Here is a 27,649-nt window from a genome sequence, read left to right on the forward strand (position 1 = left end):
ATTTATTGTACTTTTGTATATTTAAATCATAGAATATTGTGCTTCCAGTGATAGATTTCATATCAGAAGAACTTGTAGTACTCCATGGAAAGTAGTGTTTGTAAACACTTTCTTTTTCTCACCAATTTGGTGATATTTATTGGAATCTTCCTTTCACAGTAGAACACTAGAGTCACATTGTGATCTCAGTTACATTAGTGTAAATTCTGAGTGACTCAGTTGTTTCTATAGTCACTTCAAGATTTTATACAGTATAACCTCACAATGTCCTTCCCCGCCCTCACCCACTAACAGCCATTATCCAGTGTCTTGTCTTTCTTCACTGCCGAATAAGGTCACTCAAACAAGCAGGTCTAACAAGAAATAAAATGTATTTTCATTGATTTGTATTGTCACTGATTACCATTTATGTTACACAGTAACCTTTATAGTGGAAAGCACTTAATGTTGACATGCAGAACCAGTCTTTGAGGGCCTGCAAAAGCTGCAACCACAGACTTGTCTCTTTATTTGGAAAATCTTTACCTTTTTTTTTTAATTAAGTTTCGGGCTCTTTTCTTTGTGCCAATAGCCTTGAAAATGTAAACCAACGCAAACTGATTTCTAGGGTTGTAAGCTGTATGCTGAGTTTTCCTGGAGGTACCAAGTTATTCACAATCCCATTACAGCTTACTGGAGTTGATCTAGAGGGTTCAGAAAATTCAGAGCTCTACAACCCTTGATTTTTGGGCAGACCCCAGTTTAATTCCATCTGTAGGGTGCAATGCTGCTCAGCCTACTGCTGAATGTGACCGTCGCAAGATGCCTACTACATGCAGCCTGCAGCTGAGCCAGCTTCTCTGGTGAGCAGTATAACCTCTGACCACAAGAGAGATCATCTCACTAGTGTGAGACTGAGAGCAAGAGGTTAATCCCAGGTTTGACAATGACTCCCTCTGTGGTCTCGGTCAAAAGCCAAAATGTTCAGACTTGGTTAGGTAAAGTTAGGCAAGGCAAGTGGGGATGGTAATACTTCTCTGCCTCACGGGCTTTTCTGACAATTAAGCACTAATGTTTTAAAAGTGCTTTGTGAATCTTAACATTCACTGGAATAGAGACAGAACTCTCCTGTACCTGTGCCCCTAGCAGTCCTCAAAACCACACCCCATCATTCCTTGCCATTTTTGTTAAATATTGACAATTTTTTAACAGGCATCAACCCCCATTTCACCCCCCGCCCCCAGCACAAGCAGCTGTTGTGCTCCACTTTTGTAGTAGGAATCCAGGCAAATGGGACAAAAATATTCTTCCCCCCAAAAAACCCATTTTACACTCAATTTGTCAGTGAAGTTTGGATTTATACCAAAGGATCCCCACGTTCACTCTCCTCAGAATTCTCAGTCTGGCCTTGTGGTGTGTTTGTGGTGGACAACAGTCTTTTATAGTTGCTGAAAGGGGAGCAAAAAATTGTTTCACAGGCCGACCTAAAAATATTAAAGTGGTTTAGTTGAGCTCACCAGATTTGCTGAGCACTAAAACAAGGAATTATTCTGACTTTGACTAACAATGAAGCTACAGCATCCTACTGAAATGATACAAAACTATATCTTCATTACCTCAAAAAAAATCTTACTTTTAAGAATAGACTGCAGCAGACTTCTGTGTTGTATTGCACATTTTCTGGACTGTGACTTTTTACTGAGGCTCCTGCAAATTATAGCTTTTTGAAATTAAACTGATCAATAGCTACTTGAGGTCTTCAAAGCCTCTCTGGATCTGCAATGATATCAGTAGAAAGTGAACTGAAAAAAACCCTTTAAGTACAACAGTGTGATAGACGAATTCACGCACACCAGAAATCAGAAGGATCCATCTGAAGCTCTGAGCTACCTGAGTTTGATTGCAAATGTTTACAATAATTGAAAACAGCAGCTATCCTTAAAAATAGTTGATTTAATCAGGGATCATATTTTCAAGGTAAAAAATTGGAATAGTAGTCTTGTAAGGTAGCAGGGTTCACTGAGTATGGTTTTAGTGTAGATCATGGTGGTCAGCACAAGAAGGTTATTGAGCTGGGAGGTTGTGGAGAAGAGAATAATGGATGCTTGTTCCTCTCTTATATTTTCTTTACCTTTTTCTTTCTCTTTTCCCCCATTTGGCTTCTACCCTTTTCCCCTTTTCTTTGCTTCAATCTTCCTCTCCTTTCCTTTTCCATCCTGTGCATTCATCCTTGTATTTCCTCTGTCAGCCACACTTGTTCACGTTCTCTCTCACTTTTACTCTTAGTAATTTGTCTCCTTCTCGCTTTTCCCATTATATCCCCCTGACTTGTCACAATCCACTGCTCAACAACTGAGTAGGGGCAGATAAATAGAATTGTAGTCACAAGCTTGCAGACTGGGTCTGTAGCCGCCTACATATGATAGCAGTAAATCTGAGCTGCCTATAGACTCACTACATGCAGTGGTCTCTCAAGTCTACACATGGATCTGATTTTGTGGACTAGATCATCCTGTTGCTTGGTAGTCCATAGGCTGTTCATGATAAGTCTGTATTGTGTCTGTACTCGAGGGGATTAGCATACTCTTAAAGGGATGGAGAGAGATGGATTTTTATAGACTTTTCTATGCACCTTTAGAAATCATGCATGCATATGCCACCCAACTGCCTCAATGGGTCGGAGAACTTGATGGGACTGGCAGTGAGGGGAGACACTCCCTAGGGGACAATAGGTAGGGTGACCAGATGCCCATTTTTAAAGGGACAGTCCCATTTTTGGGGACATTTTCTTACATAGGCGCTTATTACTCCCCATCCCAGTCCTGTTTTTTCACAGTTGCTATCTGGTAACCCTAACAATAGGGCTCCTTCCTCAGGGAGTCTCTGGCACCCATTGGCCAGCTGTGGGAGGAGGAGTGCTGATTGGCTATCATTCTCCGGTGCAAGAGCCATGTAGAGCCCCTTATAGCTCCATTCCAGCAGCCCCACACTACCCACCCTGAACTGGGAACAGAAATCCGGCCTGACAGATGATGTGGATCTAACCAATCGCCAGTTTAAGGGTCAGGAAGGAATTTTTTTCTCCCATGGGCCAACTGGCAGAGGACCAGGGAGGTTTTTGCCTTTCTCACAGCACCTTCAAGCCACAGTGGTTAAGTAGGAACATGCTTAGTACCTAACTGAGGTACTTGGTTAGAGCTGTTCATTCATTGCAACTTGAAGTCTCTTTCCAGTGTGATTAAGAGAATAAAGTGAACAGTCCCAAGAGGTAAAAGTCCTGTGATATTGCTGATAAGTCTTGGGCTCATGGTATAGGATGAGACCATGCTATAGGGTGGCCTTCCCGGGCCAAGGTTAGATTTTGTAGCTTTCTCAGGCCAAGGTCAGACCCTGTGGCCCCCACGGGTCGAGGTCCCTACTCTGCTGCAACCCTCTGCTCGCTCATGGCTGGGTGGGGGTGCTAAGACTCAGAGAGAGCTGAGTTCTGGAGACTTAAACTGAGCATTAGGGTTGTCAACAGTCCCTTATTATTGAAATACAATGTTGGTAACCCTACTGAGGATAGCCTACCCTGCATTATGAGTTATATGGTAAGAAGCCTTGTAACTCCTGCACTGGAACCAATTCAATGTCTGGTATAGGCAAAAGCTGTAAAGAATCCTGTGGCACCTTATAGACTAACAGACATTTTGAAGCATGAGCTTTCGTGGGTGAATGCCCACTTTGTCAGATGCATCTGATGAAGTGGGTATTCACCCACGAAGGCTCATGCTTCAAAATGTCTGTTAGTCTATAAGGTGCCACAGGATTCTTTGCTGCTTTTACAGATCCAGACAAACATGGCTACCCCTCTGATACTTGGTATAGGCAAGTATCAGTGATGGGCAGGTAGCACCGTTCCCATGTTAAAAGTTTAACAAAAGTTTCAGTCTTCCATTTAATTCCATGCATGCGTCTGTCCTCATTTTGTCATTGTGTCCACGTCAATTGAAATTTTGTACAGAATTTATTAGTAAGCTCAAAATGTACAGCTGAGAGAGACTGTGTTACCTGTGTGTGTTTGTGTGTGTGCATGTCTCTAACTTAGCTGTATAGGAGAAAGTATACTGAAGGTGTAGGATGACTTGAGGGAGGACTCTTTTGAACACTGTAAACTGCAAAGAAATCAAGGGAGCCTGCAGTGCATTTTGTAAGGTGTAAAGGGCCAATCCAAGAATTCTACCAAATGCCTTCCCAGCTGCTAAGATTTGCAGGTGAGGAGTCTCCACATGCTAATGCCATATTTTTGCATGTTAACAGAACTTCAAAGCTCTGTAGCAAGTACAGTAGCTGCTTCTTTTTATTCCCCCCCACCCATCTTTTTTTCTCTTAAAAACTATAGAAAACCCTATGGAAAAAATGTTACATGTGTGTATCTAAAATTTTAGGAAAATTTGTATGGCAGTATATTATGTCATTTGAGAACTAGCATGTGTTCATATCATTAAAGACTATCTCTTAATACATATGCAGAAGGTGCCAGCTTTCAGGTTCCATGTAAAAATTTAATCATGAGCATTTCCTGACTTTTTTGAGTGCTTAATGTAGTTTTTTTTTGTAGAGGTAATTTAATTTTGTTTTAATTAGTGAAAACAAGAAAAATAATTATTTTGTTAAGTTAAAAATGCATCTTCATTTGCAACTCTATTCTCAAAGCAAGCAGAATTGTTTTCTTTAAACTTTCCAAAAGAATTCACCTCCAGGCTAAAAACAATCATGGGAAATTTTATTTCATAAGGTAATTGTTTTGGAAAGTTATCAGCCACTCACAATAGAGATTTAGAATGAAAGTGCCACCTCAACCATAACTAAAATAAAAACAGCTAATGAATAAGTGCTTTCTGACAAGAATAAATGAAAACTGTAATGCCTGATGTGGACAGTGAAGAATTCATAAAGGCGTCAAAGTGTGTAAACTTCAAATGAAAGATTATCCTTGTGGATGAGGAATCCACTCCAGAAAGAGATTGAACCTGGAACCTCAATAACCCACCGAACGGAACTATTTGTTAAACTAAAGAGAACTCTGTTTTCTCTGTTACTGGTAGTCTTTTCCGAGGTCTGTTAACAGCAGTCTGTGTTCCATGGATTCCTTTTTCTTCAGGGATCTCATCAAACTACTGACCACTCCCAAACTAGTTTATTTGGTAAAACCAGATGAGATTAGATATTCAACCAGAATATTTTCATAATTTCACATATTCAAGTACTGCCTTTTCATTGGTAACTATATGTAACTTCCATAATTAATTAATCTTAGATTGTTTTTATACTTGTACAGTGTATCTACTATCCTGTTATTTGAGTTTTGGATTGTTTTAAAATGTATAAATGGCTACACAGATGACAAGTTGTTAAACTGAAGAGTGCTCTTGTGACAAGAAATGGGTGTTGAGCGGTGTTCAGCCTGCGTATGAGATCAAAGTTCTTTAGAGGATATATACAGCACACTATAAACTTGCTCAGTGATACGAAACAAAAATGTCTTAAGGACTGAAAGATTGGCAGAATCAAGTCAACCCTCCTCAAGAAAGATTGTACATCTGTGAACAATTGGACTACAGCACTTTGGTGTATGATGAAATCAGTAAGGAAAGTTATGTACTGTATTGCGCATACTGTTCATACATTATTTTTAAATAACTTTCGTTCATAATGAGATTTCTTCAAAGAAGGCAAAATGGACATTCCACATTCATGACTACATACAAATCAAGTATAATGCTTTAAAATAAATCTTTATGTTTTATTTATTTAAGCACCGAAAAGCACTGGAAGTTTTTTTATGCTCCAGCTATTCAGAAGATGGATGAATGGATTTTCTTCAGATTGTCCGAAAAAATCATATCTGGATTAAACCCAAACATTAAAAGATTCACTACAAAGAGTGATTTTTGGAGAAAAGCTATAAGCAACTGAAAGTGGAAGTTAAAATGAAAATGACATTTCAAAATTAGCTATAATACAACTTGGTAAAAAATACGTCAATGCTAATACAAGTTATAAACAAGTTTCACATAATCCAGGTAACCACAAGATTATATAAGTGTCCAAAACTTCTTTCAAGCACATGTTGCTGGCACTCCTTTATTTTTTCTTCCCAGTCCAAACATGGCCCATAATATGCATCCTTATTCTGGGCTTTGGAAATTTTCCCTGTTTTAATGCTTTCATCTTGGCACTTTTTCTCTACATCACAAATGGCTGTTATCATAGATAGAAGTCACTGTTACCCTTTGAGCAGAGAGCAAATGCTTCTCTTTCACTGCTGCTTGGAGTGTAAAGATCATTTCCAAACAGAGGTTTCCTCCATGCTAGTGCATTCATCTTGTTGCCCTACCAAGTGATTGACTGAACATGCTATTACCAATAGGAATATAGAATTAAGTTACAAAGAAGTGACATTTTTGAACTTATCAGAATTTGTAATGTCCGTGTTTTTTATTTTAGTGCGCCCTTACCAAAGGAAAACAACAGAATCTTGGCCCCAAAGTGCTTTTGAACTTATCCTTCCCTCTGTTCTTCTCCCTGCTACTCAGGGACAAGCACAGCAAAAAGCAAACTTTATTCTCATGTCATCTGGTGCTCTGACTTCCAGAATCCAACTGATCACCACAGCTGCAATAAATAAAGCGTCTGTTCAATAAGTTTTGATGCCAAAAATTATTCAACATTCTTTTGGCTAGGCACATAGACTGATGGAAAACAGCACATCTAACTTATTGCCTCTTCCTTGCAATCAAGATTTCTGAGTAATCAGTAGAAACTAGGTAGGGGAAAATAGAATGTGAACAATGCCAGTCCCTTTGTTTTAATTTACAGTTATTAATTTAACAAAACAATGCAAGTATAATTAACTCTGAAGCAGCGTCAACTTGTTAGCAAGAGATGAAGATGAGCTTCTGAAATGTGCAAGAAGCTTTATTTTATATATTTAGCTGGATTTTTTCAGAATGTGATATTTCTAATATCTCTTACTTGCTCACACGCATACAGACAGACATTTTTATTTAGCATTTTGCTGGATATACATCTCATAAGACATAAGGGCCATGCTTTGATAAGAACTAAAATGGTCCGGTTATAACACTAGATAATATACTGTACTATGATCTGATTTATAGGACCAGCCTTATTAAAGAAGAAAGAAATGGTGTGATTATTCCTCTTGGTTAAATTGTTTGGTACAGTCCAAAAGTAGTCATTTTAAATGCATTCCTTTGGAATGAAAAAAAAAGTGTTTTTCTCTGTTTTCTTTCTCTAGGCTGAGGTTCAGCTATGCTATCTGGAAGCACAAAGAGATGCTGTTGAACAGATGTCCTTAAAGCTGTATAGTGAACAGTACAACAGTAGTAGCAAGCGAAAGGAAGAGTTTGCTGATATGTCAAAAGTTCACACAGTGGGAAGTAATGGGTAGGAAACTATTCTTTTTGTTGTTTTATTCTCTCTGATCTGTGCTTTTTTACATGATCTTCTTTCGTACTGCTATGTTAGCCAGGATTTTTCCTCCTTAACCAAGAGACAAGGTAACATGCTATGTATACTTATTGTCATATTCATTAATGCAAAAGTTAATGAGTTATGTATAATTTTATCTATATTAATTGCTTCGCTCCTAGAGCTACCTAACTTTTTCGAATAGCAGCCCATTATCTACATGAGAAATTTTGCATATCCTTAAACTTCAGCCTTTACTAAGCCTGTTATGTCATGTTTTGTTTCTCTTTATTTCTTAATTTGTTCTGGTGCTTTCAGGTTTCCTAGTATGTTTCTGCCAAAGACTTCCATGACATGTCAGTATCTTTTTATAACAAACTTCCTTAGAGACCATTTTACTAGCCCCATAGTAGGTGAATGTGAAGCCTTTTCCTTTCTGGATTTCTGGTTTAAATATGGCCCAGTTCAGTACAGACTGACAGCTATAAGTACTAGAACTGGCCAGGAAATATTTGATTGAATGTTGTTTCATCTAAAATTGCTGATTAGTCAAAACCAGAACTTTTAGTGAAAATAGAGCTGTTTTGACAGGAAGGTTTCTCAGGTCCAGAATGGAATTTTTGGTCAAAATGATACCAAGCAAGAAACCCACTCCAGAATATTTTGGCAATTAAGGCCCTGTGAGAGACCCACGTTCAGTTCCCTGCTTTCCACATCTTAGGTGAGTTCTCTGACCACTGGACTGTCAGGGCATTTGTTCTGACTCTGGGACAATCAATATTTAGTTATTTATATGGAACAGTACCAACAGGAGAGACTGAGAGAGACCACCCTGAATTAGGAAGATGAAGGATTTGAACTTGGGTTTCCTCTTTCCCAGCTGGCTGCTCTGACCACGAGACTGTTCTAGTACAGGCACATGCTTTTTCTTTGTCTCTCCTTTTGGTTTTTCATGAAAAAAATTCAAAAAGTCTCAGTTTCATCCCAAATGGCATCTATTTGGGAAAACTATTTCCCAACCACCTCTAATAATTACTTTAGCTGTTGTCTGTTGAGATTTCTGTGTCTAATGAGTTTGTCATCTGTCTGATTCCCTGCACATAATCTCTTCTCCAGCTGTCCCCACTGTAGATCTATCTCCCCCAATTACAAAGTTTGCATTGTTGCTCATTCCCACTATAAACACTCTTCCTTGAACAGGCTCCATAAGGACTTGTTTCAAATTTCCACTGATGCCAATGGAGAAATGCCCTAGCTCTATCCCCATGATCTGAATATTTCCCTCCCCTGTAGTAATGTCTAGGTCCATAGCTGATCTACCTACTGCAAACACTCTGGCCACAGACCTCTGGTGCATTGGGGAAACTTTGTCAAAGCTAACTTTCCAAGGGTGATGCAACATGTATCTAGTTTATGGTCATTCCTACGGTGCTCCTAAACATAGCACCTTATCATAGTATCAATGGCAAGCATTGCACATGTAAAAGACAAAATTGCACATGTAACTGACAGCATTTTAGGTGTTTAACCTCTTGCTTAAAATCCATAAATCAGGTATTCAGCAATTTAGATTGGGATTTTCAAAGGGGTCTACAGAACAAAGGGCTCCAACCTTCTCTGACTTCGATATCAATGGGCTGTGGAGTGTCTAACTCCCTCAGGCCCCTTTGAACATCTAACCCTTGAGGTTTGCCCACATTTGATTGCAACTACAAGATTAGGAGCTGTTTTTTAATATTTGGCCCTCAGTGCACATATATCCAATTTTTGTGCTTGCTATTGATACTATGATAAGGTATTATGTTGAGGAGTAACATGGGAATGCCCATATATTAGAGACCTGATGCATGGCCTTTGGAGAATGCCTACAGTGCGAACAAGGTAAGAATGAGGACTTGGCAAATGTGGGAGATCTATCTACAGTGGGAATAGATCAGAAGTAGATTAGGTGCAGGGAAGAGATGGTTAAAATGGGACCAGTAAGGTAGTATCTGCAAATTGGAAAGTCTGTGAGGTAGGACTACAAGGGATTGAGGAATGTCTGCAGAATAGGGATAGTTACAATGAAAATGAAGAGAGCTCAGTTAATGTCTGCACAGGAATAGCTATGGAGGGAATGAAAGAGAAAAGATTAGGGATCTGCTGCAGGAGAACAATGGCCACCAGGCATGTGGGAAGAGCTTAAGAGGAGTAATAGGGACCAGCTGCAAAATGTTGATACTTACATGGGTTCAGATTCTGAACACCCTCAGAGTTGGTGGCGTGATATCAGAGTTTTAGTTCGGACCCATGTTTACTGTGTTCAGTAAACTATTGCACATGTCTCAGGACCATTTCTTGCAGTCCTTTGGCAGTATTCATTAGACCTTAGTTAGAACTGCAGGATCAGGCTTGGAGTGCATTGACTGAACATTATGGAATGCTCCAGATATGCACGGAATTTAAAGCAATGTTATTTTTTAAAGCTGTTATGGTCAGAAATTTGATTTCCTCTATAATACTGCAATAGCATGCTTATGGAAAGGAGATCCAACAGATGATGACCCAGAAACTGGAAAGAATTTTTTATTTGGTTGGATTTGGGGGAGGGGGGGCAGGCATACTACTATGCTCAGAGTACTTCTAAATGCCATGTGAGCTATGCTATCAAAGAAATAATACAATCTGGAGGTATGTGTCAAACATGAAAAAACATGGCTAATGGAAATAGCTCCACGTTCCTTTTTATTTATTAATGGCACAGATGAGCTGGTTTTCTCATAAGAAAGGGGCTCATGAATTTTCATTCAAAATAATAAATTGATGTCCATACCTTAAGAAATATGTTTAGGGTTGAAGGGATAAGCCATGCAATTCTGCATATCTTATTTCCTGTTTACCAAGCTAAAATATACCTTAATGTCATTAGAAACACTATGTTGCTAACATGAGTTTGGTGTATTAACCATAAAACTATGTTCAAAGAAGTTTTAGTTATTTCTTCTTTAACACACCTTGTTGCATTCCTCTTGGGAACCTTTGGGTACCTTTTATTGGATGAATATTTTGGACCAGAAACACTTGCTTTGCATTTTTTAAAGTAATCTGTGGACTTGGTTAATGCACTAAAATCAAGTCATTTTTTGTAATTCCTGCATCTAGCAGATATGCAGTATTTCAGAAGCAAGCTTCTCTTGATTCTGCCTCAGGCGATGTGAAAAATTACCTGCTATGCATAGAAAAGAGGGATTCTGAATATAAAAGGAATATTCACCCTAACAGAAATGTTGACAGCTATATTTTAATCTTAACCTATCACTGAACCAACATTTGTCCTATTTTGTTAACTTCTTTATTTGGTTCTGTTATCTTATACATTTTTATCAAATTAATAATAGCTCATACATTTTTAAAAAATATAATATCTTTAAAAGCAAGGGATTTTTTAAACAATTCATAGTTATGTCAAGACATATTTCCAACAACTTCTAAATCAAACTTCATAATAATTAAATATGGGCTTGCATAGCAAAATTTAGACCTTGGTCCAGATCTGGATTTTGAAGTTCCAGTGTGTGAGATGTGTTTGGATTCCGAACTTTAATTCTGCTCATTATATTAAAATTCTGATCCATTTATGGGTTTTGATTCTGAAATATCCACCCCAGACCTATTCTGCCAAAAGAGTGGAGTGTTTGGATCCAGATTTTGGTGCAATCCATCAGTAATTCTTAGGCTAGATTCTCAGCAGATGTAAACTGAGAAGACCCTGGAAGCCAGTGTAGCTATACCAATTTACATCAGCTGAAAATCTGGCCTCTTGCCTGATAAAATATATGTCTTTAATAATAAGCATTCTACCCTGTCAGTTTTTATGAGCTGGGATAATTTTTGGAGGAGACATAATGTCAAAAAATTGAGTATTGGAGATGCAGAATGGTTAGGCAGTTCTCTGAGGTTTAGATAAGGATTCTATTACACAGCATTCTGAATACCATGGACTTCTATTCACAAAGATTATAGTTTTATATTTGTGTGATGGGCTGCCCCCACCCTATTCCTGGGTGCCACCTGATGTACTGGGGTACCACTGAGCCCACCTACCCTACCAACCTGGACTCCCTTACACTGTCCTGCAGATCCAGGCCCTCAAGTTTCTGCAGCACACATACAGGTAGGGACACACCCAGCTGCAGAAAGACACAGACACTAAAATCAGCACTGCATGGGAAAGCTTCTGCTAAGGAATTGCCCAGCACACAAGTGCACACTCCCTCTGCAGTATAAACCCAAAATTATATCATCTTATGCTGTACAACGTAAACTCATGAAATTCGCTCCCTCTCTCCGTGTGGAGGAAGATCTGCACAGCTTTTTGCCTCCACCCCAGTTATGAATTCCACAAACTGTTTTAGAGAAAACAAAAACACATTTATTGACTACAAATGATAGATTTTAAGTGATTATAAGAGATAGCAAACAGATCAAAGCCGATTACCTAGTAAATAAAACAAAGATACAATATATGCTTAGATACTAAAGACACTGGTTATAAATAGTAATTACTCACTCTAAATGTTGTTTTAGGCAGATTGCAGAGTCTCTTGAAGGCAAACTGTTCTTGCCTGCAGCTTAAAACTCTAGGTATTTCTTTCACAGGCCAGATACCTTCCCAGGCTGGGTTCAGACCTTCTCCCCCACTTTGTCTTTGTTTCTTTCATCTTTCCAGGGGTCATCCTGGGCAGGGATTCAGTGAAGAACCACCCCTCCCTTAAATGTCCCTCTCCTACCTTAAATAGGCTTTACATATGGCAGGAATCCTTTTTTTTTTCAGCATGCATCCTCCTCCTCAGTGGAAAAACACTGGTATTCTATCATTGAGTCCAGTACCAGGTGATTTAATCACATGACCCTGCAGTGTCAAAAAGATCATGAACCTGAGGTGGTTTGTAGCATCCAAGGAAAGCTTCTCAGGAAGGTGGGAGATGAGCATCTTCAACTACCATTGTTCTCCCTAATGGTCCATTGACTGGTCCCCAGCTAGCTAGCCAGACAGACTGATTGCATTCTGTCTGGTGCGCATTCCCTGGGTGCAACCACTTCTGTAGTATAGATGTATATAGTCAATATTCCTAACTTTAGATACCAAAATGATACATACATACAAATAGGATAATCATATTCAGCAAATCATAACCTTTCCATTGATATCTCACATGACATATCTTGTACAAAACATATCATAGTTAGGTTACAATCATATTATAGCAATATTTCTATGAAGAATATGGGATGTAGTGCAGTTTCAAAATAAAGGTCCATCAAATACCTCATGAGAGGTTGCAAATGCCCTCAACATCCAATTAACTGTTGTTCTTCAACCACAATAACTTGATTGTTCATGCCTGCTCTTCTTTATAATAGCACCATTGCTTACCTTTCCAAGACAGGAACTATCGCCTCATAAGTTATTAAGTAAGAGTATGCTAAATGTAGTGGATTGATCTAAAGAGATAATGCAGAATCAACACTTGTGCATTGTACAGTACTTTCTTAGTTGTCTTGGTGCAAGTAATATTACAGAGGACTAGATGTTTTCTCTGCCCTTCCCTCTTTCCTCTCAAAAGAGAGCGTTTCACAATATATTAACTATATCTACATAAGTTCAAAATCACCTTGGATATGGTACATTAATTAATGGTAATTCAAACTACAGTAGTGTATATGTTATATTTTTGGTATTATTATTTCTCTTGTTCCTTTGTTGCAGGATTTCTCACTTTCTTTATAACATTAATGAAAAAGATGTAAAAGCCTAGATAAAGTTTTTAAATAGTTGAAAAAATTAGCTTTGGTAAATATTATTAAATTCATGGGCAGGAACACACACTGTCATATACTCATTTGACATACAATGATGTTTTTTTCTTCATTGCTATTAATAAGCTTCTGATCAGTTACAGATTGACAAGTCTTGAGGATTCCTTTTATGGGATTTTTTTTTTTACAATTTTGCAGTTTTTCTATCTATACCTTCTTTCTCATATCACAGTGTTTTAGAAGAATCTGTGCTTTACTTACTCACTAGGCTTTCAATAGAGAATCACATTAATCCTTTTAAGCTCCTTATTCTAATGATTTATTTTGTTGAAATAAATCCTTTGAATTTTAATGATTGCTGGCTATTCAAAGATTCATTGTTTTGACTTCCTGTCCTTACCTTTGTTTCTTACAGGTCTGTAGGGAACACCTGTCTAATACTGTATCTGGCCTTAGTTCTCACTGGCTTACTATATTCACTCAAGCCTATCCTAAAGCGTTAAGTTGAAATGCTAGCTATTCATCCATGAAAATAAATGTAGGATATATATTTTCAGAGATAGGCAGATAGACAGCAGAGGGATGGCTAAATGGATTGAGTCATTTTTCTGTGAAAGTCATATTTTTGGTACGAATAATAGTATATCATGATCATTGTAGAGAAGCTTGTTAAATATAATGTTAGCACTTTAAAAACCATTAGGCAACATTATCTAAGGGGTTTTTATTTCTACATTTTTGCAGCAAGTACAGTAAGCTTACAGTTGTCAGAATCTAGCATCACTCGCCAAATTTAGGTCATGTCACTGGTTTAAATTGGATTTCAATTTTCATTTGTGTCCACTCTCTATAAATACAGACTGTCTCTTTAGAAATATAACTTGGAACATCATGAGTTTTCAAGAATATATTATTCTAATACACGATTTTAACAACTAGACTGTATTTATGCATAATACATTTTGTTCCTTATCTACAGCCTTTTAGACTTTGATTCAGAATACCAGGAGCTCTGGGATTGGCTGATTGACATGGAATCTATAGTGATGGACAGCCATGACCTGATGATGTCAGAGGAGCAGCAGCAGCATCTTTACAAGGTTAGAGCTACTGTTACTGCCTTTACCTACCTATAGAAGATCTGATTAGCTTGACAAGTCTTTCTCTCACAGGATATCACTACGTTCATTGTATGTATCATGGTGTCTATTAGAATTCCCTTCCCTGTCCCCAACCTCATTTCCATCCCCTGTGCACTGACAGGCTGCACCAACATCATAATTGCAAGAAAGTTCCCTTTATCACATTCTATTTGGTGTAATTCTATAGAAGGACAAAGATTTCTCTTCGAGATGAATAGAAATAAATGAAACTGCATTAATAAATAGACTGAAACAAAATGAAGAAAAAATGAAATGGTAGCATTTAACAAAATGTGTTTTGATTGGAGCTTTCAGCTGGATTTTTATCCCTCTTTCAGATCTGTTCAGGGAAGAGAGAAATTTGCCTTGATTTTGTTTTACTGCTGCTGGGATATAGGACTCTTCCAATTTAATTTTTATTAGGTATACATAAAGCAGACATTGTCATGTTAAGTCAATACACTTGCTTGTGATTTAAGCAAAATGATTTTGAACTCGCATATTGATTGGAGGCTCTTTGTCAAATAAATATATACTGTTTCCCTTATTTGCCATTGCTGTCTTAGTCCAGATTGTTTTATCAGTTCTTCTTTTTAATGGATCATTTTAATAGTCCCCCAAAATATAGATTTCATCTTAAAACTGTTTCAGGCTTGACTGTGTGTCTGAGAGACTGTATTCAAGGGGCATGATGGGGGTTGGGGAAAGGAGGGAGAGGTTTTCCACAGAAATATCAGGCTGCAGTAAATCTTCCTCATTTAGGCAATTTTATTGGAGTAATTCTGACAGTTGTCATCCTTGAATTGCTTTGAGCATATGGCGTATTTCAAAGAGCAGATTGTGAATCATAAAAAATAAAATTAATAACTAACTACAGAATCAGCAATACAACTACCCTCTAGCTTTTTATTTTATTTCTTATAGAATAAATGGTACAGTCAAGGTCAAATAGAAGTTGTTTTCTTTCTTCTGTGGTTACATGATTTGATAATTTATTAAATATAATTTATATTTTCTTGCTTTGAATTTATAATTTGTTGATGCTCTTCATGCATTTTATTCTATCTAATGTTGATCCTTTTATCTGAAAGAACCTAAACAGATAATTATGAAATAGGTTATAAAATAGCTTCACATGCAGAGAATATTGTTTGAGCTCTAACTTATTAGAAGTCACAAGTAAGTTACGTTTAATAGCCTCAGTTTCTCTCTTTATCAGTCATTTGTTAATATTAAAAGAAAACTAAATACATAATTTCACACACAGCTGATGGTCTCTGTCCTAGATAGACTCAAATTCCTAGATTTTATGGCAAAAAGGGAACATCTGTTCTGACTTCCTTTATATGACATGCCCTTAAATTCTATCCAGTTACCCTTTTATTGAGCCTAATAACTTGAACAGAATGGCATCCAGTCTTAATCTGAAGATATCAAGATATGGAGAATCCACCATTTCCTTTGTTAGTTCATTCCAATGGCTAATCACCCTCACTGTTAAAAATGCATGGATTGGAATAAATAGTGTGTTACAAGTCAGGATTGAAATGCTTAGGCACTGTATATTCATACAGGACAATTTCCAAAAAGTGCTTTGCTCTATGCCTTAATGTAGCCATTGTTTTCAGTTTTACATTCAATAATTCAAAAAATTCTAATATTTTTTAAAAAACAACAAAAATGGGCTGGAATCACAAGAAACACTCAGCCCCACTGTTCTATGCACCCTTTAGAAACCCTTTTTATCCTGATGGATTTGAAATGCAGTCATAAAGGTATGAATAGTAATATATATAATTGGGGAGATAGTGATTATTGGTGTAATGGAAGGGATAAAAGAGGATAGGGACTTACTCAGAGGTTTGCAATGCAGTACAGTGACAAAAATGGCCAACACAACTTTAGGCCGGACATACTGAAATATTTTATCACAGAAAGGGAGATAATATTGCCTGGATTTAATGGAACCCTGAGTTATGCTGGCTTCTTCTGGTACAATGCACCTGGGACTGGAAAGTTCAGACAGAGGAGAATTGTCAGGTCTATAGCTCCCACATATCTGCAAGGCCTACAAACAATGAGCACAGGTTCCAAACTGGATTCAGCACATTCTCTCTGCAGTCTCCACAGTTGGAGCTCCTTCTTGCAGAGCTCCAGCCACAATTTTAAAGCTTTTAAGAGTATATTCTAGTACGATTGCAGTTCTTCCATTGTAAAACCATAAACAGTGGGGGTGCACACACTGCTTGGCAAAAGGACAGATTAGGTGAATAAACAGGGCTTTTTTATCTCTAATTTCTATGATTTTAGTAACCAGGATACATCATGCCCCTAACAACACTCAACTTTTATATTTCTAAAACTGAGCCTAGCTCACCTACCCTACAGTCAATAACAAATATTCTTAATAGTGACACTCTACCTATATGAAAGATCTGACTCACAGTCCTTGGTGGTCTGCCTAGCAATCACAACCATGTGGTATCAACACTGTCTATATTTTATACTAAACATGGAAGTAATTCTACTCTGTGGGGGAGGAAAATCTTAAAAGAAATGCAGGCAGCTGAGTAATCAAAACTGTTGAATGATGGAGGGTGTTATGAAAACATAGGCCTTATTTTAGGTATTCTTTATTAACTGTAGCTTCAAATATGAACTTGTTAATTGCACTTTCTGCTTTTTGGTGGATTCTCCTAAACCCTCAGATTCCCTCCTCTCAGCTATTGAGCTGACAAGTAATTGTACCTCTGAGCCAGCTCAGCAAGCCTTCTCTGCCAGTGAACCTGCTGTAGCATCACTATTACCAACAGTAATCATTGCCCCTAAGGTCTATGAGTGGAAAGGAGGTATGATAAAACAGGTAAATCAGGAGGGGAAAGCATGCATTAAAGCAGCATTCTATAATATATAAATGCTAAAATTTCATGTGGGAAAATAAAATGTATTTTCACAGGTTAGACTATTTCCCCAGTACTATATTTTCAGATTTCATATAAATTTAAGGCAACTCCTTCTGCTTGCTTTTGCATTGAAATATACTAGGAGGTTCTCAGTTCTTATTAGAAACTCTATTTTCCCTTCTTCAAATATATTTTATTCTTTCTATAAATATAAACAGGAGTGTATAGTGCAGCTGGTATTTTTTTAAAACTCTAAGCATGGATGATACACACTAGCAGTATTGTCGCTTCTCTTCCATTTTATTTTCCTATGTTTGAGCACAACTTCTAAAGAGAATCCTTCCTCCTCCTGCAGCCCTCTCCCAGGGATAAAAAGGACAATGCACTCAATTTTCATTTTCAGTTTTTAAAAAGTAACTACCATGATTCTGAAATTTGATTAATATATGTTACAGATGCAAACACAGAATGAGTGGTTTACAGCCTGTTAGTTTATAATTGAAATTAACTTATAAGGAACATCTAAATTTTTCTGATATCTGATTGATTTCTGAAGAGCACTGTATCTCAGTTGAACATATAAGGAAACCCTCATTTTTATCGATAGCATGTGGACCTGATCCCATAAGCCTTCTTTGTATATAGAGTTCACATTGACTTCAAGTGGATTTGCATGCTGAGGGTTTGCAGAATCAGGCCCACAGAGTTTAAACTCTGCTAATGAATTGTTCACTGGGAACTTGGGTATGGATTTTATATCTCTACCTTGAATGTTCAAAAATGAAGCAAATCGGTGTTTATTGGAGCTCTGGAAATTAGAAATGAATGTACGAGACACAGAAAGTTAATGATAATTCCTACATTTTCCCCAGAAGATTAATTGTAAAACTTAATTGTCTGTTAGATTAAAACCCCATTTAAATAAGTAAGATATGATTATTAAAATTGTTAGCATGTAGAGAATAAAATTAAACAAACTTTTTTAAAAACTCAAAATAAAAACACCAGGATATTTGATATTTGGATGTATGATTACAAAACTATTTAAGATGCTTGAAAAACATACTGCATAAGCTATCTCTTAAACTATTAAGTGTTCAGCAAAGATGAACTCTATAATGTACAGAAAAAATTGGTACAGCAGTTGGAAAGATTTAGAAGAAAATCAGTCAATGAAAATCAGTTTTGAACAGGTTAAATACTGAAGTATCCTATAAAAGGGAAGAAGTTCACTCTATTAAATAACATTAAAATGCACATCAAGTCTTATGGACCTCTAAAGAAAAATTGAAAAAAAACCTTTCTAGCAGTTTTTCTGTTTCCCTAATGGAAGCTAAGGTTCTTCTGAAGGTGCAGTTCATTTTCTCCTCTGGGTGTGCTGCTGCTCTATTGTGCCATTCACTCTAGCTCTGTGTGCTGTGGTCCTAAGTGGTTCAAACAAACCGTGGTGAAAGTTTCCCTCATTTGCATCACTTCTAGACAGCCCTGTCGTACTCTTTGCTGACAGGAAATCACTGTCTTTGTCACCTTTTTTCAGTGATCTCCTTTTGGCAGAGATTGGCCATGTGACCAGGATTAATCACAACAACAGTTCTGGCTCAGAACTCAATGACATGTTTTCCTTGGCACTTCAATAACGGTGGAGAGGAGTCAGTAGGAAATGACTACATTAATTTCAGAGTGAAAAGATAATTAACACTTAAGGACTAATGCTATAACCTATGGAGCTATTATTCAAATTAAACCTAATTTATCGTAAACTTGCAAAAAAAATCAACCCTCCCACCTTAATGCAACTGTTACAAATAAACTTAGACTAGTCCTGGATTTGAAAAGAACAAACTATATTTCAAATAGTAACACGAATAAACAAAAACTTAAAACATTTGAAACCAGAGGCTGAAGTATGTAAAGTGCTTACTTAGATGATATGAATAGGATACTGGCAAACAAAAGCAGCAGTGTGCTCCTAGAATGCTGTGCTTAAAGGAGTTTCCTTGGCAACAGAAATGCAGTTCCAAAAGTAGACAGAACTTTCCTCAGAAAACATACTATTAATAACAACCTTCCGGAACAACTTGGAACAATTTGACTACTTGGCAATAATAATGCCAAGTGTTCTGTGAATTAATCTAACACATAACAGTTATATGTTTCTCTTGCCCATAATTCTCCTGAATCTCAGGCCTGAGTTCTGTTCACTTTGAGGATATAAATGTGAGAAGCAGTTCTAAATGTTACTAAAGAGAAAGAAAGCTGAAATACCAGAAGCCTGCAAGGATCAATTAATGTGCTCTGTATCTTTTTCACTTGTAAAACAGAGTAGTTCAATTGGATTACTTTATTCCAGTTAAAACAAGGACTGTATACCTACTGACGCCACACTGTAGTTGTCTTTATTTCAACCAAATGACTGTTGTAAAAAAACTTATTACAAGGTAAACTGCCTGAAAAGTATTCTATTTGGACTAAATCCTGTGGAAAATGATCCTAGAGCCCAAATTCTGTAAAATGCTGAGAGCTTCCTGTCAGTCTAGTAATCTACCTTCTTATATGAGACTGCTAACAGTCAGTAGGAGCTGAGGGTACTCACCAGTTCTCAGGAAGCTCTCAGCATGTTGCAAGATTAGGCCCTTTCTGGACAGAAACTATAAATGTGCTATTTAAAATACGTCATCATTTCTATGTCAGCCAAGAGAATAAACTAATTTCAAATCTGCCTTGCCAATAGGAATCATTTAGAATTCTGCTAAAGGCCATAAGCTTACTAGACAGGAAAGGTAGAGTACTACCTTGACCTTTTCTGAATCCTTGGATCTAAAGGTTAAAAGTAATCAATATATCTCATTGTGCAGCTTGGTAATAAGTGATAACCGTCATGTTAAAATCTAAATGATTGCAGATAGCACTTAAGTGTGTTGACCCATTTGGGAGCCTTTTTAATTGCAATCAGGATAGTCATTATAGTTTGCTAATAAACTTTTAGGCTAAATTGCAAAAAGTACAACCTTTAGCTTTTTGAAATATGACTTTTACTTTAACACTGATAAAAATTGAGTGTTGCAAAGTGAAAGCTTTGATTTTATCTATCAAGATATATATATTCCTTTCACATGTCTGTTCAAAAATTACAGAAAGATTATACTGTTAAATAATACCAACAAGGATATTGTTAATTTGCACCAGTTAATTGTATCACTGTTCAGTGCTTTTACATTATGTCCATAGGTATATGAAAGGATACACAACTTAATACAAATAATTGGACCAGCTGACTCTGATTTTGTAACATGCTCTTAATATGTCATTATGCCAGAAAGCATGACTGAACTCTGGTGAGTGAAGCTTTTTAGAGACTAAGAATATATTGACTCTTTCTACACAAGGAAACTGAACTGTGTTTCACGATAGGTGTCAAAAATGGCTGCCCAACCGAAGCTGTCCTGAAAACAGTTGTCCCACTGTGACAGCAAGGTCAACTGAGTTCAATACCTGTTGTAGCAAAACATCCTAGACACTTATAGCAATGTGTTGAACTTTGGTTGACACTCTCCACACCAACATTTTCATTTTCAACACCACTGGAAAGATGACTGAGGAAAGCCATCTTTGACACCTAGTGTAAAAATAGTTCATTTTTTCAATGAAGACAAGGCCTATATTTTAACATTATCCTATAATTAAGGCTAAGATTTAGTCATCAGTATTTTTAGTAAAAGTAGTGGACAGGTCACTGGCAGTAAACAAAATTCACAGCCCATGACCTGTCCATGACTTGTACTATATACCCCTGACTCAATTTTGGGTGCTCTGGAGGGGGGACTCCCAGGGGCAGCACGGGTGCTCTGGAGAGGGATCCTGGGGTTGCGCCACAAGTGCTCTGGGACTGCTGGGGCTGGAGGAAGGGGGGCGGTGGTACACAGCCCAGGGGTGCCACTAGTGCTGGGATAGGGGGCAGTGGCACATGACCTGCAACCGCCACGGGTGCTCCGGGGAGGAAGGGGGATTGTTGCCCAAGACACTGCTGTTCTAGGGCGGAGAGGGCGCACAAGGGCCCAAGACTGCCCTAGCAGCAGCCGATGTGGCTGGTCTAGAGGCCGCTCAAGCCACCTCCAATCCAGCCTCACCCGCCACTGCAGAAGTCACGGGGGTCCCAGAAAGTCACGGAATCCATGACTTCCGTGACCTCCATAACAGAGTCTCAGCCTTATCTATGATCAAAGTGCTCAGCATCTATGGCAAATTTTACATTTTTATTTAAAAAGTAGCAGGGAGAATTATTACTGGCAAGAGGTCTTATTAAAAGTAGATAAATGTTTGGCCTTAATGTTCCAGTAATTACAGCAGGAAAACATTCTGATTCTGGACACGGTAATCAAAGTAAAGATAAAGTATGGATAAAAAAGGAAGAATACTATATTCCTGTCTGCTTCCATTTTGAATGCATAAACATGTTTCTAGAAGCAGTAATGCAGTGCAGAAATTCTTTTGGGGCCAGCCTCCAGTTATTCCAAAAGAATCCCTAGTACATATCATGAGAGTGAAAGAGTTTCTCGCCACATTCAGCCCAGCATGCTTTTGAAAATGAATTCCAAAATAGAGGCAGACCATATTTATAGATCTTGTAGGCACATTTTATGCTTAAAGAAAATAATGTTAATAAGACCCTGATTTTCAGGTCCAGCCAAAGTTCTCTTAGTACAAACCTGAGGCGAGGGGCAACAAAGTTGGTGTGGGCCACCTCACATTTCCTGTGTTCTGGGGCCAAACAATTTAGAGAAGCCTCAAGGCTGGTCTAAACTGCACTCAAATGCCCACAGCCCTAGCGGTCATTGATGCAGCTAAGAATAGCCAGTGTATACTAGCGCTCTAGCCTCACTCCTGTGCTGGGAGTCTTCAACACGGGGGACAGTGGTGAGCCATTCCACTGGTGGTCTAATCCAGCCACTTTAAATTGCCTGTATGCCCCTAAGCATGTACTGGAGCTACATTATACTCTAAAGATTTATATACAATAATATTTTTTGCGCAGCCATGTAAAAGTTTATTCTAACAAATCCTCAGTGAAGGATGTGAAGGCCTCCAGTGTCTAATACGTTGTGCATTCAAAAGAAGTATCTGTAGTTTCCTAATTTTCAGACACTTTACATCAAATTCGGACCAGCTGTAAAAGAGTGCAAGTCCATGAAGTCAAGTCCATGAAGTTACTCCCACTTGTGACAGGCCAGGGCTTTGTGTTTATCATTAGATTTAAAATATGTACATTTAAGGATTTTAGGGAAATTTTCACAAAGCAGGGCATGATTTAATAATTCAACTTTAATAAAATCTATGGAAGTCACCTAACAAAAATCCCCATAGAATGCTTAAAAATATTTACTCTCATGTGAAATGCACTCATAAAAATTCTAATAGAATAATGCCAATGCCTGAGAGATCAGCCCATTACAGTAAAGAAATTCAGAGTCAGTGCTGATTTCTCCATCTTTCATTCAGGCCTCTGTGCAACCCTTATATTGTAAAACCAAACACTTCTTTTGAGATCTCTTTATATAATAGAACAAAGTAGAGTGAGTTAAGAATAGTGAGGTAGTTTTAACTTTGAATGTTGAACTTTGGTTGGTTGGTTGGTTTACTTGCTTGCTTTGCTTGCTTGTTGGAGAGGGTGTTTGGATAGAAAACATTTAAACATATTTTCAGCACAAAAAGGCCATATGGCCCAATATTTGTTGCCGCCTTTGATGAATCTTGATCCCACCTTTCCTGCTTTTTCACCTTATGCTGCCTAATTCCCTCATTTTCCAGAAATAAATCTAGATACCCCAAACTCATTTGACTTACTACTTTAATTGCATTCCTCCTGTATGTTATTCCATATTCATAATATAATGTGTGAACTTACTCTTTCTGAGCTCCCTATTTACTCCTAGAATAATCTCCTGTTGTTGTTTTATGCCATAGCCATCATATTCCTCAAACAGGTTTTGTGTAGTGCTTTATATTTTAAAAAGGATTTTAACAGTTTTTTTAAGCAAACAAACAAAATACCTCTTCATGAAGTTGTGCTAGATTAAGACAAATTCTTTGGACCTTAAACACTCATGATGCCAGTACACTTAATACATGCCCATACAAATATGTCCAAAAATCCTTATGCCATGCCAAGTTTCAGTTTAGAGCAAATGTGTATGGCCAAGTTATAATCTCCTGAAAAGTTCCTTAGACAGACCAGGAATTTGAGTTCCTTAGACAAGCCAGGCATTTGTGTCTGACGGTACAGAAACGGCCATTATTTTATGCCATAAAAAAATCACTACAGTGCTGTATGCTAACTTCTCCTTCTGCACATTTCATTTCATTTACTACTAATTGTAATAATAACTGTGGCAGGGCCCCTGGAAATCTGGGGCATCTCAGTGTCAACTTCTGTGATGAGTGAGAGGCAGACACAGTTGGGGATTTTAAGGTTTTGTGCTGATATTTTATCCTTGCAAAATCCACAACTAGCTGCAGAATTCCCGGGATTCTGAACACATTTTATTGTGTATGTTTTAAGAGTTGCAGCCAGCTAATATGTGAAAAACTCCTATTTCATTGCTTGCAATATCAGATGGAAGTTTGGATATGACCTATTTATTCACTGTTAATAACAAAATTTAGTTTAGTGATCATTGGTTATATGTTTGACCATTTGGCTCTCTTTTCTCACGATGGTCTAAACCAATTCTTCTGGGATACTGTTCCAAGGGAAGGCCACATGCTTCTTCATGCCTACGATCTAAGACACTGCAAAGTACAGTACTTTCACTTGTCTCTGTCTCATTTATGTGTAGCACACATCAGCATAACTTCTAAGCACTTACCAGTTAAATTTAAACATTTGCAGCAAGGTCTTCAGTGGATTTCCTGGAGTCTTCTGCTCTTCTCCTTTCTCTGGTTATGGGACTCTCTGCTTGGGGTTATATATCTATTTTACCACTGATGCTGCCTGATCATCCAGGCTTAGTGACCAAAAAAAGCATTTTCCAAAAGCTTCACTCAACTTTGATAAATGGGGAATAGGTATATTTGATGGAAGAATAGTGTTCCATTAATTCTTTGAACCTTTTCTCCTTCTTACCAGCATTGCTTCAGCCTTGTGTGGGTCATGTTTGATCCAGCTTTTGTTTATCTAGGTAATGATGTCTTGCGGGCATTGTAACATCCTTGTGATGGTGTTGGTAGCACCTGTTGAAAATGTAATACACAGCTGGGTCTCATCAACACATATGCAGCAAAGTCCATGATGCCTTGCCACCTCACCAGTTGATCTCATGTAAATATTAAAAAAGGGGTGAGGTAAGGATAGATCCTAGACTGAATGGTAATGAGGGCTTTTGGGGAAGAGGAGCAGATGCATAGGAATGATAGGTGCCATTACAGTGTTCCAGCTATGTCACGCAGGCAGACCTGCAGCACATCGTGATCAATTATGTGGAAAGCAGGACAGATTGAGTTGTGTGAGCATTGACATATATAGACTCTCCACAGCCATGAGAAGGTCATCTTTTAGTGCCACTAGGGCTTTATTTATGCTGTGTCCCACTTTAAAGCCCATCTGTGAAGCATCCAGAATACTGACCTCAATCTCATATTGTTAAAGCTTGATAGTAATTACTTTCTCAATGATTTTGCTTAGAAATGGGAGGCTGAAGATGAAGCAATAGTTGGAGAGTTTTTCTGCTTCAAGTATTTGCTTCCTGATGATCAGGCAAATATTTCCTTTTTTCAGGAAAGCTGGAGGCTCATTTCTCTGAAGGAGGCATTGATAATTTCTGTGAGCAGTAGACTCTGTTGTTCTTTACAGGCCTTTCCCCTCCAGGAGTGGCATGGATCTGTTTTGCAGGTAGTGACTCAACTATTTCTCAGGGCTTCTAGATTCTTGTCGTCTGTGATGTGACTAATTTCCAGCCATGATTCTGGGGCGGGTAGGGTATCTGGCCAATACAGTGTTCTACCTCCATAAGACCATCTTAGTGTTCAATTTTTTTCCTCAAACTTAAGAAATTAAAAGTCAGAGTTCAGTTTTTTCTGCAAGGAGTGAATCATCAACTGCCTTAGATCGAGTGAAATAGCCAGTTTAGTTTTGTTCTCAAAGTAAATTGCATAGGTACAGCGATTTTGCCCTTTTTTTCTTCTTTATGTTGTATAAGGAAAAACAAAAAGGGTTTTCTTTCCCCTTCAAAAAATTAAAAGTACTTTTTCAAATATTAGGCATTGATTTCCCTGTACTTTCTGAAAATCCTCTGGAGGACTGAAGAACTCTAGTTATTAAGAGACCACAAGAGATGGAAGACTGAAACATGAGTTACCAAGCTTGGAAGATTTTAAAACTATTTGCTTTGCAGTCTGTCTGTTTCTTAATGCTTAACTCAAGATCCCAGTAAAACAGAAAAGAAAAGCTTTATTTGGGAAACTTGTACAATTCTCATCCCTTCAGCAAAGACAGCTTCCACTTTAGGAATTTCTATTTTTAAATTAAAAGATCAAAGTGCATGCTTGTTGAGAGAATATTGGGAACAGAGGTGGAAGAGGATGAAGAGACTATATTATTATTTGTAATGTTTCTTGAAAGTGTAACAAAGAAGCAATCTCTTTTTTTCCAGTCTAATTTTCCTTCCCTAGCTCTTCTTTCCTTCCTAATTTTTTCCCTTCTGTCCACCCCGTCTCTTCTTCAACAATCAGCACTTAGATGCTATGATGATTGCACTCTATCAGAACTTCTAGTCTCTTACATGACCAGTTTTCTTTGTACATCGATTAAAATTCATATGACCACTAAACATGTGAATGTGTTAATATGTATATATGATTAAATTTGAATTGATGTGCATATCTGATACAGTCTGAATGTACATGATGGGAAGATTTTTGTAAATATGGCCAAACATCTGTTCCTCAACATTCAGAAAATTATCATGATAAAGTGAAAATATAATAATATATTGTAACAAATCCATTATCACAGACTGAGGATTGAAGTTTATGTTTTGGGACCCAGAGGGCTCGATTTCACTTTAGTGAATCTGAGACAAAATAGCAGATTATGGTACAAGGGATGACTTTCTGCGTAAGCTGGCTAGGTTGCCTCACTAGGGAAGTGCAAGAACCATTCAAGTGTTTGAAGGGATCTGTCTAGGAGATGTGAAGCTTAGGTATATATTGGGCCTACGTAACCTTAATTCTCCCATCCATCCATGGATGAAGTTAGGTCACCTACAAATTAGTATTCCTAGTTCCATAATAGAATCCTTATGCATAATATGTAGCAACCCGCATGAAACCTGGAGGGAGGCGCACAGGTTGCATGAGGGAAGAGTTTGGAAGAGGCACCAGGAAGGCAGGCTCTGTGTTTGTGGCTTGAATGCTAGCTGCATCATCACTGTAAATAGTTCTTTTAATAAAGAGCCAGTTTAGTTTACAAATATGGGGTTCTCTCATGTTATGACCCAACATGTGGTATGTGAGAATATGGTGGCAGCAGTCAGTCTGAATGAGGAAGAGAGTGTGATTAACAGGAAAACAAAGCAGCTCCTAGAAGCAGAGAAAACAGGCACAATGGAGAGCCTCTGGCCACTAGGAAAGCTGGATTTCCAGAAAAAAAATCTTGCACAAGAAATTAGCCTGTATACCGAGTTGATACAGATGAAAAATTTAAGGTAAAGCTTTTTTACTATCTCATAGTGGGGGGAAACATGAGAAGTAAGTGACACACTGTTGCCAGGAATAACATGCAAAATGTAGCACAGCAGATAAAGGTGACTGAGTACCATTACTCCAAGCAGTGTGAGATTGTGGAGAGACAGGCCACCAAGAAGCAGAAGAAGGAAGAGATACTTATGTTACACAGTAACATTGGGAGCTTTGGTATCTGCATATATCTCTGGAGACATAAAAGATTCACTAATTAGAGACAGGATCATTTGTGAGACAAGTGATTCCAGTTTACAGGAAAGATTGTTGAGAGAATAAGATTGTTGAGAGAATCAGATCTGACCACAGAGAATTGCCTCCAAATAACAAGGGCATCTGAACTGTCTAGAGAAAGGATCAAAACAAAGATAGCCACTAATACAGAGCAAGTGTATAGGCTCAAGCTAAAGAAACCCAGGTAGCACAACAAAGGTAGAACAACCAAGAATGAAGGCATCATAGTCCTATGTACATCTGTGGAAACCACCATGAAATGTAGAAAACAAATTGCCCAGCTGTAACAGTGTAAGAAATAAGAGACATTTTATGTTCCAATGCCGCAGCTACCGCAGGAAGAAAAAAGCAGTAACATATGCAGTGATTGAGGATTTCTGCTCT

The 27,649-nt window shown here is 37.8% G+C and overlaps 1 protein-coding gene across 2 annotated transcripts in view; it reads left to right on the plus strand.

Annotated features, from left to right (window-relative positions):
• AKAP6 (A-kinase anchoring protein 6) overlaps positions 1-27,649 on the plus strand; it is a 405,462-nt gene that overhangs the window by 295,305 nt on the left and 82,508 nt on the right. For both annotated transcript variants that reach the window (XM_032798440.2, XM_032798441.2), the window contains exons 8-9: positions 7,283-7,431; positions 14,234-14,354. In XM_032798440.2, the coding sequence (XP_032654331.1) occupies positions 7,283-7,431; positions 14,234-14,354 (270 nt within the window). The remainder of the gene's footprint in view (positions 1-7,282; positions 7,432-14,233; positions 14,355-27,649) is intronic.

Source organism: Chelonoidis abingdonii, chromosome 4 (assembly GCF_003597395.2).
Source record: "Chelonoidis abingdonii isolate Lonesome George chromosome 4, CheloAbing_2.0, whole genome shotgun sequence".
NCBI classification, from domain to species: Eukaryota; Metazoa; Chordata; order Testudines; family Testudinidae; genus Chelonoidis; species Chelonoidis abingdonii.